At 39.2% G+C, this 14,223-nt stretch overlaps 1 protein-coding gene across 11 annotated transcripts in view; it reads left to right on the top strand.

Annotated features, from left to right (window-relative positions):
- The window catches only part of Unc5d (unc-5 netrin receptor D), a 528,179-nt gene that overhangs the window by 487,812 nt on the left and 26,144 nt on the right, over nt 1-14,223 (top strand). For all 11 annotated transcript variants that reach the window (XM_074054658.1, XM_074054656.1, XM_074054655.1 and 8 more), the window contains 2 exons: nt 5,772-5,936; nt 13,243-13,421. In XM_074054658.1, coding sequence (XP_073910759.1) covers nt 5,772-5,936; nt 13,243-13,421 — 344 coding nt within the window. The remainder of the gene's footprint in view (nt 1-5,771; nt 5,937-13,242; nt 13,422-14,223) is intronic.

Genomic DNA, 14,223 nt, shown 5'->3' with positions numbered 1-14,223 from the left:
TAGCATGAAAAGATCTCTTACCAGCTTGTGATGCTACCACTGGAATATATGCTATTTCCATTGGAAACAGCCAGCAAGCCACCATAGTTTCTTAAGCCACCATCACCTGCACGTCAATGTGACAGGACATTTCCTTACCTCTAGAAAAGCTTCTGGTGGACTCACATTGACCTAGAATCACAGGACATTTTTAAGAGCCCTGTGTTTTTTTTTTTTTAACCTTTCCATTCTTACAGTATTCATTTAAAAAATACAAAATCTATACACAGGTATATGGCTTGTTGGAATAGCAGTGAACCAAATCACAAACAGGAAATGTTGACAGTTTCATGATAGTTAGCAAAAAAAAAAAAAGTTTAACTACCAATCCTTCCCACTTCTAAAATTCAGAAATTTCAAATTGGACAAGGCGGTATCTTTCCATTTACCGTTCAGACTTCTCATTACCTTGGGAACTGTCTATCCTGTATCGTTTTAGTTCATTCAGATAACATAAACATCTCTTAGAGCTTCCCGAACAGGATTTCCCCCGCTTGGGTTTGACACATTCAGCAGTTTTCCTTGTGGAGAGGGGTTTTCTACAAATAAATGTGTTGTTTATGACATTCAAGACCTAGGTGTCTTTGCTTTCCAGTAAGCAGTATTCAAAGTTTTTAGTCCAAATTGAACTTCAGAGTATTATTAAAACAGGTCCTAACAGTCATGCAAATTCTTCTTATTAATCTTTATAGGTTATCAGGGCCTCATTTCACTGGATCTAATGCAAGTGACTCAGTCCAAAGTAACTATTAAGTTTAATGCTTGAAGTTGAAAAATGGGATGAAAAAGCCATTACCTTGCAGCAGCTCTTAAACAGTAATTCTAACGTCAGAGATACCAAAAAGCAGCCCTAAGCCAGAGAGGCTGAGGGAGCTAGTGTCTGTTGTCCTCAGAGGATGCAACAGGGCCAGCCGAAGCCAAGGGGCATTGGCTCACAAGGAATCCCAACAAGCTTTACTGCTGGGATGAGCTGGAGCCCATGGAAGTTGTGAACATGTATCAATATTTGCCTTTTGTAATTGAGCATAATTTGAAAGAGTCTTGGAAGGCTGAGAAACAATTTAATTTTCTCTGCATCAGGAAGCTTACCACTGAGTTTTCATTTCCACTTCATTTTTCTTACCCAAAATGGCTTTCTGCTCTATTCCACCCTTCTCTTCACCACCCCTGCCCACCAATTTCCATTCCCCTTTCTTCTCTGGAATCCCTAGCCTGTGTGAACGCATATGGGGCTTGGCCTATAGCTATGCTGTGTTTGTCCCAGGCACTAAATGTAAGCAATTTGGGGAAGGTTTGTGTTCAGCCTGCTTGAACCATGTATAGAACATCATGTGTACTCAGACACGGTGTGGATAACAGAGAATGGGTTTTCATTTGAACCTAGTGGCTAGGAACAAATGGTCCTTTTTCTTGTTATCTCAGAGATATTGTAGAGACAGAAAATCACATATCCTGACATCATGTGTAGGTCTCTGCTTCAACTGGTAAATCATCCTGTCATCTTCTAACTCAGTGCTTAGAAAACCTCAGGTACTATTGTCATCTTTCTCTTTCTCTAACTCCAAATCAGGAATCTAAGAATTAATATTGCAATTGACACCAAACTTTACTCTTCTAAGACACCTTCCTGTTTTCTTCTGGGAATAGAATTTCCAAGGAAAGAACAGGCTGGGGAGATGCCCAGTACACAGAATTGTTTGCTCATCTGATGCCAACGAACTGCATGACAAAACTTTTTAGAACAATGTGAGCTCAGATTGTGTCCCAAGCTAAGTAAAGAAGGCCTATATATGTAAGGACTACATAGGTTTAAAATCTTATTGATTTAGATTCTGAAGGATTACAGTTTATGGAATATCATACAATTGCCCTTATTGCTTATGAAGCTAGGTATGATCAGTAAGAGGAAGGAAGGGCTGTGGGAGTTCTTCAGAGATCTGGATGCATTGACTTTAGTTCAAAGAAAAACTGAAGGGCTGGGATCTGGCTCAGGTGGTAGAGCACCTGCCTAGCAAGTGTGAGGCCTAGAATGCAGTCTACCATACTGCCAAAGGAAACTGAGGCCCAAAATAATTCATCATTCCCCATTTTCTTCTTAAACTTTCAGTCTTACACAATTAGAGATATACTACTATTGCCTACTTAGCCCTGTCCTTGTCCCCAACAGAATTAGCAACACTCCTAGAGGCTCCTATCCTCAGTAGGTTAATGAGATCTCAGAGCTACTTCATCATGGTGTCCTTTATTCCTTGCTGGCTGTGGGGTGGGAAAGCTGTAATAAACAGTTTACAATCAATTATTTATTTATTTTTAAAATCCATCCAAACACAAAGTCGGGTTGACACATTCCTAGGATAAAGGCAGCTGTCTTTTCAGCATGCCATGAATCTTGGAGAACTCAGTGTCTGTCTCCTGCTAGGATGTGATTTACATTCTCTCCATCTGCTAGGAACCTAATTATAATGAGAATCAAAATAAAAACATTTCCAGAATTCTTTAAACACCCATAACTTTGCCATGCTTTGTCCTCCATATTATATTCTGCATAATTATTCTCAGCTTGATAAGCATTGTTGGTGATTTTGTTTTTGTTTTGTTTGAGGGAGAGGGGGTTCTCTTTCTTTCTTTTTTTCTTTTTCTTTATTTTTGAAAAATAAAAACAAAGATGACTGTCCTGAAAGAAGACTAATCACAGTACTTCTGTTTCTTTTTTCTTTTCACAATAGAAATAATATTGTAGAAAAACAAGATGCAGTTCAGAAGTCAGTATACAGAGACATTGGTGTCTTTATGCTCTAAAAATAACTCATATTTGGAAAGTAATGAAGAGTGCCTTAATTCGTTTCATCTCCTTTCACAGTGTTCACTCAGTTGTTTATTCTTTTTTTTTTTACGTTGTACATTGGTTAGATTGCCCCCACCATCTTCCCCCTAACCTCCTCCCTGCCACACTTAAAGCATTTCTAAGAGGTTTCATGGTTCTATTTCATGTATGTATATGAAACCCATCAACCATATTCCCTCGCCTTCATTCACCCTCCTCCCTACCACGAGTACCTCCCCCCATACACTGTACCTATTTTACAGTTTTTAATTCTAAAGCCAATACTCAAAAGGGTTTTTCAGTGTATCCCTGCTGTGAATATGCTTAACTTTGATTTTTATATGTTTTGTTGAGCACTATTGGCAGCTGCTACTCAAGTCAACAATAAAATTATTCCTTTGATACAGTCTTAAAATCAAATTTTTTAATGTTTTGCTGTGTGCAGTGGCAGGAAAAAACAAAAGAGAGGATTTTTTTTTTCCATACTGACTCTCATGTCTTTTTGCAAGGAAAGATTGTCTCTGCAGTGGGCATTGCTCTCTTACCTTTCTTCCAGTGTGTTCAGGAGAAAATATAGCAGGAGATACCAGAGAAGACACTTTTAAATAAATGCCAAGTGCCATTTCTTTTTATAAAAGGTAAGAATTACCAAGAATTCATAGCCACTGCAGAAAATATAGGTTTGCTTAAGAGCTGGACCTTCAGCTAGGCCCCCTCTAGCCCTGAAGTCCAAGTGCCTATATTATTATACTGCAATGAATTAAATTTCAGTTTAGAAAACAAAAACTTCCTCAATTAGCCAAAACACCCATTCACCTCAGAGCCCTATGTCATAGGTTCTTTCACTGAAGGGAATGGTGCAAAGAAACACTATAAAAATTGATTTGGAGAAAAAAGTTCTCATAAGCGCCAACAAAAATGACAATGGAAAGACCAAGTCAGGGCAACAGATGATGGAGGTCCTGGAAGGCCAGGTAGGGGACTAAATGTACAATCACAGCCTTAGGAAGCCACTGTGATCCCCAAAGCAAAGGATCATGTGGTGATGGCCAAGGTCCTAGGTAATCTGATCATGTCAGTGTTTCCCACCCATGATGAAAGGTAAAAAAGAGACCATACTATTACTTCCTGAAGAATACCAACCAAGGGCTTTCTGTTTCCCTCAGTTGTCAAGTTCCTCCTCCCTTGTTAGCTCTGTCTAGTAGAGACTGAAGGCAAGAAGAATGGTGAGTAGATTACTACAGTCAGCTATAATGAGGTATAATGGAGAGAGAAAGTTGGAAAAGAATCACAATGGGAGACAGATGGTGATAACCACTTTTCAAAAGGTAAAGTTTCCAGAGAGGTAAAAGTCAAATCAAATTATTTTGAGTGCTTAGAAGTGCAATGCCAGGGATTGATGGTAATGAGATAAATACCAGAGATGTTATTAGAGCCCTCTGCAGAGAGACGGCAGTTGGTCATGTGTGAGCAGATGGGATCTTGAGGAGTTCAGCAGGCAGAGAGAGAAGTGTAGGAGTCTGAAATGTGAAGAGTTACCCATGGGTTGAAAAAACAGAGCGGACTGAGGAGAAGCAGGGATGCAACAAGGAGAAATGGCAGAACTCTCATATTCCCCCAAACTGGCTCTCCACTCTTTAAGCATACTTCATTCTAAAACCAACCCTTCCTTGCCGGTTCTCCCCAGAAGTATCCAAAATCAGGATCTGTGAGACTTCTTGTAGAGAAAAATTAGGAAACAAGTTATATGAGCAAGTGTGAATGTTAGAGCTCAAGAATAAGTAGGTCACTCATAGTTACTCAAAGTGAATAATTTTAATTAAGGCCCTTGGTCTTCTAACACCTGCCAGCTTCATCACCACCCAGCCTTCAGAGTCCCAAACTTCCAAACTTCATGCAGCTTTTGCCACCTTCAGCTTTGGTATCACAGAAAATTATCTTTCTCACAACAGATAAGGGAGCAAATTAATGAGATGAGCAAAAAAGTGAGAAGGATAATTACTAGAGGGTGGACATGCATGGCCATTGTCAAGGGCTCCAGCCACATTTGAGAAGAAAGGAGACAGCTTTTAGTACATGGGAAAATATCAAGGACATACTGTAAAGTCACAGGCCTGAGCACAGTCTCCTTGGTGGCATGCACTGGCTCATATTAGAAAAAAGGAAGAATTTCCCTCCTCAGTAAAAATTGTATTTGTCACTCAACTGTCTATAAGTCCCTTGAGAATGAGAGCCAAACCTAATTTGTTATTATGTCTTGCTTATCTAGTACAGGATCTGGCCATTAGCAAGCACCTTACACATAACTGTGGAGTGGATGAATTGAACAGTGGGGAATTGGCAAACTAGGTCACTATGGGGTGGCCCAGTCTCTCTCTGGGATGTGTGGATGTCTGCACAGTTTTGCAGTAGGTCTCAACTATTATGCTGGATACATTGTCCACACAGTCCTGCAATGAATTTGTAGCATGGGTGATAAATTCTGGTCAGTCAGTACCTCAGCGTAATTTTCATTTAAATGAGAAGATATCATCCTAACCCAGGCTTAGAATGAAGGATGGACTAGAGTAGTTGTAAAACAGGAAATAATTTTTAGTGGAAAAATGATGATTAATTTTTTGATAGTATTTTCTCTACTTGTGTGTGTCACCAAGTGAAATCTGAGCTCTTGCAGTGTGGTTTTGGAACTCAAATGTTATCAATTGGAATTGACATTAATTACTTCTGTGTTGCTTGGCATATGCTGGAACATTATTTCTACAATTCCACCAAAGTCTCCTAGGCAATTATCTCTGCTGCAATCATCGTTGTCATGATAATAATTATTGCGATTAAGTCTCCATTTTCTGTTCATTGCAGCCGGGTTCTGCACACTATACCTCTCTCGTATCCTTTCTGTCCCCTGCAGGAAGTCCCATTCTCCCGTGTGTGGAGCAGCAACCGGCAGCCCCTGCACTGTGCCTTCTCCCTGGAGCGCTACACGCCCACCACTACCCAGCTGTCTTGCAAAATCTGCATCCGGCAGCTCAAAGGCCATGAACAGATCCTCCAAGTGCAGACATCCATTCTGGAGGTGAGTCCTTGGACTACCCTTTTGAAGGGACAATAAAAAAAAATAATGTCATGCCTTCTCAGCTGTGCTAATCAGGTTTGGAAGAGCTTCAGAGTGTACAAAGCCTTTTCATCCTCTTTATTGATATGGGAAAAGAAACTTCCTCAGTCTGAGGATTGAGCTGAGCTTCGCAGAAGGTAGGGAAATTCAACCCATCAGAGAGCCAAGTGCCTGTGGGGGGACCTTTGGGAAGGAGCAAGCACAGATCTTTTTGTACACAAAATGACAATCCATTTCCATGGTCCATAGTAGACTTGGGGTGCTTGCTGTGATGTGTTATAGGCCAGATCCAAATGGTAGAGACACATGCCATGAAGAGGCACGAAGTTTCCACTGGGCTGGTTTTCGGCTGGTCTGACTAGGTTTTTAGAAGTCTGTTGCCTCGTGTGTATTTCATCTTTGGAGCCTGGAATCCTTGTCGTCTTTACAATATCTCATGTCCTCCAGGCACAGAGTTCTATCTATATAGCCACATTTCCATTAAACCTAGATTCCTCAAAATAATGCAGTCAGTGCCACAGTATCCATGGGTTCTGCTTTCACAGATTCAGTCAGCCACCTCTAGAGAATATTTGAGGGGAAAAAAAAGCTGCATTTATACTGAACACATTACAGGCTTTCTCTGTCATTATTCCCTAAATAATACACTATAACAACTATTTACATAGCATTTACATTTTATTAAGTGTTATAAATAATCTAAAGATTACTAATAATATACAGGACTTACATACAAATACTATGCCATTTTATATAAGAAACTTGAGCATCCTCAAATTGTGGTATCCCCACGGGGACCTGAAGCCACTCCCCTGAGCATACCTAGGGCAAGAGATAACAGTATAGGATGAACAAGGTATATGTTAATCCCATTCTGTGAAATGGGGAAATGGAAATACAAATAACAAAGGACCTTGTCCAGGTCATATTGTTGCAGAAGGGTAGAGTTAAAAAATGAGTCAAAGGAGAATTCACTTGGGAACATTTGCAAAATGACCCCTGATTTCTGCCAGTCTCTTATTTGCCCTGAACTATGGAATGACTCCAAAGCTTTGAACAATAGCATATTCTTCTGAATTGTTATTTAGCGGCAGCAGGAGAGAGTTAGCAGAGGGATGTGATCTTTCTACTTAGCAGTTTTAAGATAATTCCTGACTAGTGTAAGAAAACACATGGTTGACCTGTACAATAAATCAAAAGGTATACAGATACATATTTATCAATATATAAATAATATGTATCTCTTAATTTAGTCTTGACAAAATGTTTAACACATTTATACACGTACAACTCAATTTCAAGTTTTTTCCTTTGACTATTTGTAGCTATACAGCATTATTGCTTCTTTTCATTCTCATTTCAATTCATTGTTTATGCAAAGTGAATATTGCTAATTCCCCAAATAGTTTTTCTGAGGAGCGGATGGCTTTCCAAAGAATTGTGCCTTAAAATTGATAGCTGTCTTAACTGACATGTTTATGTAGTATTTGCATTTATTACTGCCAATTAGCATTTTTGTGTGAAGGAGTTTTGATGGGGAAGGTAGATCCAGAAACCTGGGGTAGGATATTTTTAGAGCCTCTTTCTTGAACAGTCCTGGCATATTTAACACAATACATTTCAAAGTAAAATAAAAAATTGTAGGAAAGCTTTAAAGTTAAAAACAAAAAGAAGATCCAAAAAGAACTTGTTTTCAGAAGCAATCAGAAAAAGCAGAATGTAAAGATGCCTCTGATCCAAATTGTGCTACTCCTCTGGTAACAGATCCACAGAAGAATTCCAGGTTTATAAGTTTTTGTGTTTTAGGCACATGGATAGTGGAAATCAACTTCTGCTATTACAGGCTGTTTATGTAAGAGCAATAGAATAGTGTTTGTACACTCGTGATGCCTTTGCTCTTTGCTTAAATAAATTCTTGAAGTCCACTGAAGGAATATTAGCTAATAAACACAATCTACTGTTTGCCTCCAATTCCTTTTCTAATGCTTCACAAGTCACTTTGAAATGTCTTAAAGAAGGTGATGTCACTTTCTTCAAAATAGGAGGCAAGTATCCGAATAATATTCAGATATTCATTGTTGAGCTACAGCCATTGGTTTCTAGGCTACTGCTTTTGGAAGACTTATTAGCCCTTTGATCCTGCCAGGAGCACTTTATTAATTGCTTCAAGTGTAAGTGTTACTGCAGGAATTTGACACAGTGCATCTCATCTCCAAGTACATCTTAGACAAGTCTGATTTGTTAACATTTCTTATGTCACAAAGAAGACAAATAACTTTTGAAACCCATTATATTGTGGTACCTTTCCATTTGCTTTCACATTTGTCATATAACTATCACTATGTTGTGGATTAATTATTACTGCTATCACAATGCTACATGACATAAAAATCTCAAAGAAGTCAACCATCTTGTCCAAGGTCATTAAACTAATAAAATGGGAGTCAGAGTATAAACTAAAAGACGACTACAGGATCAAAGTTTGGCCTCCACTCTACATTACTTCAGGACACCAAACCAGGCATGAGTCTGTATCGGTATGGGTTAGGGATCATAGATCAGTTTTGAAAGTCTGAGCAAGGTGGTGTGGATATCAGCATTTACATGATGGACTAGAACAAATTTCACTCTATGATCTTCAAGAATAGAACAGATATCTACATGTAGACTTGCTGCAAATGGTCTTGATTGAATGATTCCTCAAAGTCTTCCCACCTCGGGGGCCTGACTCCTGGGAAAAGCATACATCTGATGATACATCTGATTAAAAAAAAAAAAAAACTGTCTTCTTTTCCCTAAAAATGACTTTTCTATTAAATGGTTGAAGCAAAAGGGAAGATTGGAAAGTGCCCAGAAAGGGTGATTACCTGGGGAAGAAGAAGGATGCATTCTAGACAGGAGTCTATATCAGTCAGTGAGTTAGAAGTCATGAGTCGGTTTTGAGGGTGCATCATACTTCATGGTTGTCTCCAGGCTGAAAAAGCCTACATTTAGTTGGTTTTAGTAACTTAGTAACTAGACTTTTATTGATGAAAATTAATCACAATATGGAACCACAGATGTTCAAAAACATCTTTGAATAAATTTTCTTTTGAATACCTCACTCCCTGCCCAAAGGTCCCATTTCTTATATTACTTGCATGGATTATCTTAGAGTTTTGCTTCCTATATTTAACAACAAAACCATGAAGGTGAAGGGTATCTCTTGTGTGTATATGGGTGCTTATTTATTTTAAATGTCTGAATCAATGCAATGATCATCCTCATTGAAGGGATTTGTTTCTTTATGTATAGATAAATAAATGTATAGATGTGTAGTATCACATCTATCATATCTTTTCATGCCTGTTAATCTAAATAGTTTTCCAAATAAATGCAATCCTTGTTATCATACTCAAAACTAAAAATTACTTTAGTAACCAAGATACTGCATCTCTTGGCTTTGTAGAGTGGCCAATATTGTATCTGTAGAAACTGTTCCCCTAGAATTTACCCCTTTGAATTACCTAATATTATTGCCAATTGATACTCTTCAAAGCAACACTATCTCCCACCTAAAAATTGTAGACTAGAACAAAACATTTTTGCTCACTCTGAGAAGGGAAGCACCCCCAAGTAATTTATTTCATCTTTCCTTATTAATATATTTTTGAAGACTTTTTCTTGGTAGAAATGACTTAAATGGGAATCTTACATGTTACAATTTTCCCTTTAAGCAATTCTCTTATCTTTCCTCCCAAAGTGGTGGAAGTTGGGGATAATTTGTCTGTTATAAAATAGAACACTAGGAATCTTGCATTGATTTACAACTCCCTAAACTAACCAGGTAGCAACCGCTTATCTCAGATGTGCAGAGCATGAAAATCTACTGTTCCTCTGCCTATTTAAATTAAACAATCAGAAAATGTGATGTATCTACAGGATTCTTATTACTTGGTCCAGATGTCTTTTAGAATACGTCATAAATGTTATATAGAGTATCATCCTTGTGCATGGAAAATATTTAAACTTGGAAACTTTAAGAGGGAAATGAAGCCCACTTATTAAAGTGTAGTAAATAGAAAACCTACTTATTTTCAGACTCAGTCCTATATAATACCTTAATACTTTATTCATTTTTAAAGATCACTTTCTCCAGATTTATTTTATGAATCAAAGTGGTCTTTCTTTTGCCAACAATCAAGGCAAAGCCTGGTCAATAATTCTCAGGTGCCATGAAGACTTCTAGAAACCAATTCTGTGTCTAGAAATTCTGTCAGTTTCAAGCCACATTTTCCCAGGTTACCATCCTTTGGTCCCATTTTACGGTGACAACTACCATGTTAGCTTGCATGGATTTCTCTCTCTCTCTCTCTCTCTCCTTCTCTATTTCCCTTCCTCTGTAGTTTCAATCATAATCTTTAAGTCAGAAAATACATAAGGAAGCCATTCGTATTTGATTTGCATTTTTAGAGGCTAAGAGAAATTTTACAAACCATGATAAAAAAATGATGTATCTTGTAACTTATTTTATGCAGTAAGAAGTTGAGTTGGTTTATTTTATAACCATTCAATATATCAGCACAGAATTGTCCACTTTGCTTGGAATAAGTACCTATGCACCCAAAATCTGTTCAGTGGCTGTCTACCAATCCTCCAAGAACAACTCAGCCACTTCCTCTGTGAAGTCTTTCCTCCTATAAATTCTTGAAGCATAATACTAACATGTTTTTCTTAACCATTCTACTCTGCGTATTTCATAAAACTTGATTTGAAGCAGTGAAATGTGTGCTCATATAGTTATCAGGGTATCCAAATTCTAATTTCAGCTATGTCCCAAACTATCTCAGTGACTTTTGGCAACTTTCATAACCTCTGTGAAGCCTATAAAACTTGCAAAAGGGCTGATTAGGAAATTGGGACTGAGAGAGGTCAGATACCATCCAGAGTCACAAGCTAGGGAGTGCAGAGTCTCACTCCAAAGCAGGATCTTTCTGATTCTTCAAGTCATTTTTATGCTATTAGAACATATTAACTGCAAATACTGGAAGGGTTTCTATGAGAATTGTTCTGTAACATATAAGGGAACAGAACTGAAACCAGAAGGTACAATCTATTATGATAACATATACTTTGAGTTTCCAAGAGGGAGATGTAAGAGGCAGCACTTTTCACATGCATTTGACCATGATGCTGCTCTGACTTGGAACATCTGAGGTACCAAACACAGCCTTAAACCTGTATCTGGATCCAATGACTACAGAAAGAGAGAAAGCACTGTCCATCATTCATAAAATTTCTGCATCACCCAGCTTCCTCACTTAAAAGATTCTTGAAGATTCACCACGTCTGATGGTTTATAATTGTGTGAGCATAGGTGCTAGCTGAGAAGAGACACCACAGTTATGGTTCAGGAAGGCATGTAAAAATTGAAAGTCCCGGGAAGATTACGGCAGAATAGGGCATGGTGGTGCACACCCATAATCTCAGCTACTCTGGAAGTAGAGATGGGAGGATCATAGATCAAGAACAGCCTGGGTAGAAAAGTTAGTTAGACCCCAAGCCAGACATGGTGGTATACATCTGTAATCCCAGCTACGTAGGAGACATAGGTAGGAAAATAAAAGTCTGAGACCAGCCCAGGGTAAAAAACAAGAAACCTAATCTGAAAAAAATAAAGCAATAAAAGGGGGACGGGGTTGGAGGTATGCCCCAAGTGGTACAGCACCTACCTTGCAAGTGTGAGGCTCTGAGTTCTATTCCCAATATTGCTCCCACCTTCCCCCTATCCAGAAAAGATTAGAGCGGGACTCAGGATCATTCAGAAAGGGCATGTGTTGATTTGAAGGAGGACATAACAGACAAGTTCCTAATGCAAAGTTTACCTTCTTGGGGTCTAAACTGTACATTTATGACATTTATTATGTCACAAGTCCAGCTGTGGTATAACTAGGTTCTTTGGCCAGGATCTCATAGGCTGAAATCAAGATATTGGCTAAGAACCTATTCTTATTTGGTGCTGAGAGTCCAAGCTTATTTAAGTTGTTGGCACAGATCAGTTCCTTGTGGCTATAGGAACTTTCTGGCCTTTGCCAGGAGTATAGGAGCCATTATCAGCTCCTTGCCACACATGTTCACTGCTTGCTTTCTCTAGGCCAGGAGAAGGGATGCCTCCAGGGCTGGGGGTGCAGTTTAGTCATAAAGCTAGATTCTGTCCCCAGTACGGAAGAGTGAGAGAGGGAGAGAAGAGAAGAGAGGGTGCAAGGGGGAGAGAGAGAGAGACAGAGAAACAAAGAGTCAGAGAGAATGAACACTCCCCAGACAAGAATTATCTCTTCACCCTTTTGAGGGCCTCCTGATCAGGTCAGGAAAATCCTTCTTAAGTCACTCAAAGGAACTGATTCTGATTAGGGACTTTAATTGCTTCAGCAGAATCCTTTGTTTTTTTGCATATAATAAACATAGGTGTGATTCCATCAGATATGTTTTAGTCCTTAAAATTCTGCGAGTCCACGTCAGTAGGTACTGAAACATTGTAAATTTCCATGTGATTTCATTTTGGCCATGATGACCTCATCTGTGTGTTATACTGAAATGACAGAGCCTCACTGGACAGCTGCAAATTAGAAGCAGGGAGGGAAGACAGCGAGAAGAAGCTTTCCAGCCTGTGCACTGCACAAAGATAATCTGCCTGTTGTCTCTAACCCATGACTGGGTCTTCTTTCATCAAAGGGATTTAATTCTGAAACAAGACCAAGATGTTTATCATAGAGTCATATGGCTAGGACTGGGGTGCAGGACAAACTTTTCTATGAGTCACATCCAACCCGTTCCCCTTGTAGCTTCCCTGACCAGACCCTCCCCAGCCAGCTGTTCTGATCAGCACATCTGTCTTTGGATATGATAACTATCAGAAGGTCATTCCTCATACTGAACCCAAATCTGTCACTTGGTAGTTTCTTTCTACTAATTCTACATCTATCCCTGAGAGCCTAGCTTTGAAAGAGGAAGAAAGATCTAATTTTGCTCTCACCTGACAGCTCTTTGGATGTGGGAAGCTGGTGTCTGTGACTCTCCCAAGGGAGAGAAGCTATTGTAAATCTGTAGGACATAATTTATTAGGCCACTAGAGAAGTTCTTTACTATTTGAGAGGAGAAGGGAACTTGTCAATGTATTTTATAGAGTCCACTACGACAGACAAGCATTTTGTGCATGTGTGTTAACACAGATTTTCAGAAATAAAAATGTCCATCGAATCCAGTCATGCTTTCTTTATTTTGTTTATAGAGTGAACGCGAAACCATCACTTTCTTCGCACAAGAGGACAGCGCCTTCCCTGCACAGACTGGCCCCAAAGCCTTCAAAATCCCTTACTCCATCAGACAGCGGATTTGTGCTACCTTCGATACCCCCAATGCCAAAGGCAAAGACTGGCAGATGTTAGCACAGAAAAACAGCATCAACAGGTAAATGTGGCCAACTTCTGAAAGATGATTTGGCTAAGAGAAATTTAAAAAAAAAAAAAATTAAGTGTCCTAAGAGTAGCCACAAGGCCCTGATATCTCCAAGGACTCCTCTGGCACTGTCACATATGGGGTCCTGCTAAGGTAACACTGTGTGTGTCATTTCCAGCCATGCCCACTCTGCCTTTGGGGAGATTATGGGATAGCCCTACTTTTAGGTTTTTAGGTTTGCTAGTTAGGTCAGTCAAATAGAAGCTTAGACTATATCACCTTGGTTCATGAGAATGATCAGAGCATAGATTAGACTGGTAATACAGACACAAAGCAACCAATGACTCACACATCTTCTCCACCATTAGGTAGCCCTAAGTGTTATTTAGCCCCTAACAAGGACAGGCTCTGCCTGCAAAAGTGGGTACCTGGGTACAAGGAACTTTGAAGATAACACTCAGATTGTTCAAGGACAAAGGGCCTTAAATAAGCCAGGGTTACCTGAACACTGTGAATGGGTATGCTGCTAAAAGTGACACTACTCATTGCTGCACTAACACCGCAGGTGAGTTGAGAGTTGCTTCGCTGAGCAACACAGATGGCCAGGCAGGTTTTGGCTCATCTTGAGGGATGAGGCAGTGACAAATGAAACTGCTTCTCTCTCTAACCCCCTTCTACATTCCCCAGAATGAATAGAAAAGAGAACAAGTTTTGCCAGAGCCATTTTATTTCCCTTTCCATTGGTACTATTTTTTTTTCTTTTCAGACAAAGCCTTATTTTCTTACTATTTGACTTGCTCTGTCATTTTTATTT

This window comes from Castor canadensis, chromosome 14 (assembly GCF_047511655.1).
Source record: "Castor canadensis chromosome 14, mCasCan1.hap1v2, whole genome shotgun sequence".
Classification (NCBI taxonomy): Eukaryota; Metazoa; Chordata; class Mammalia; order Rodentia; family Castoridae; genus Castor; species Castor canadensis.
Note: the sequence above shows the minus strand (reverse complement) of the source record. Positions and strands in the feature narration are given on the sequence as shown.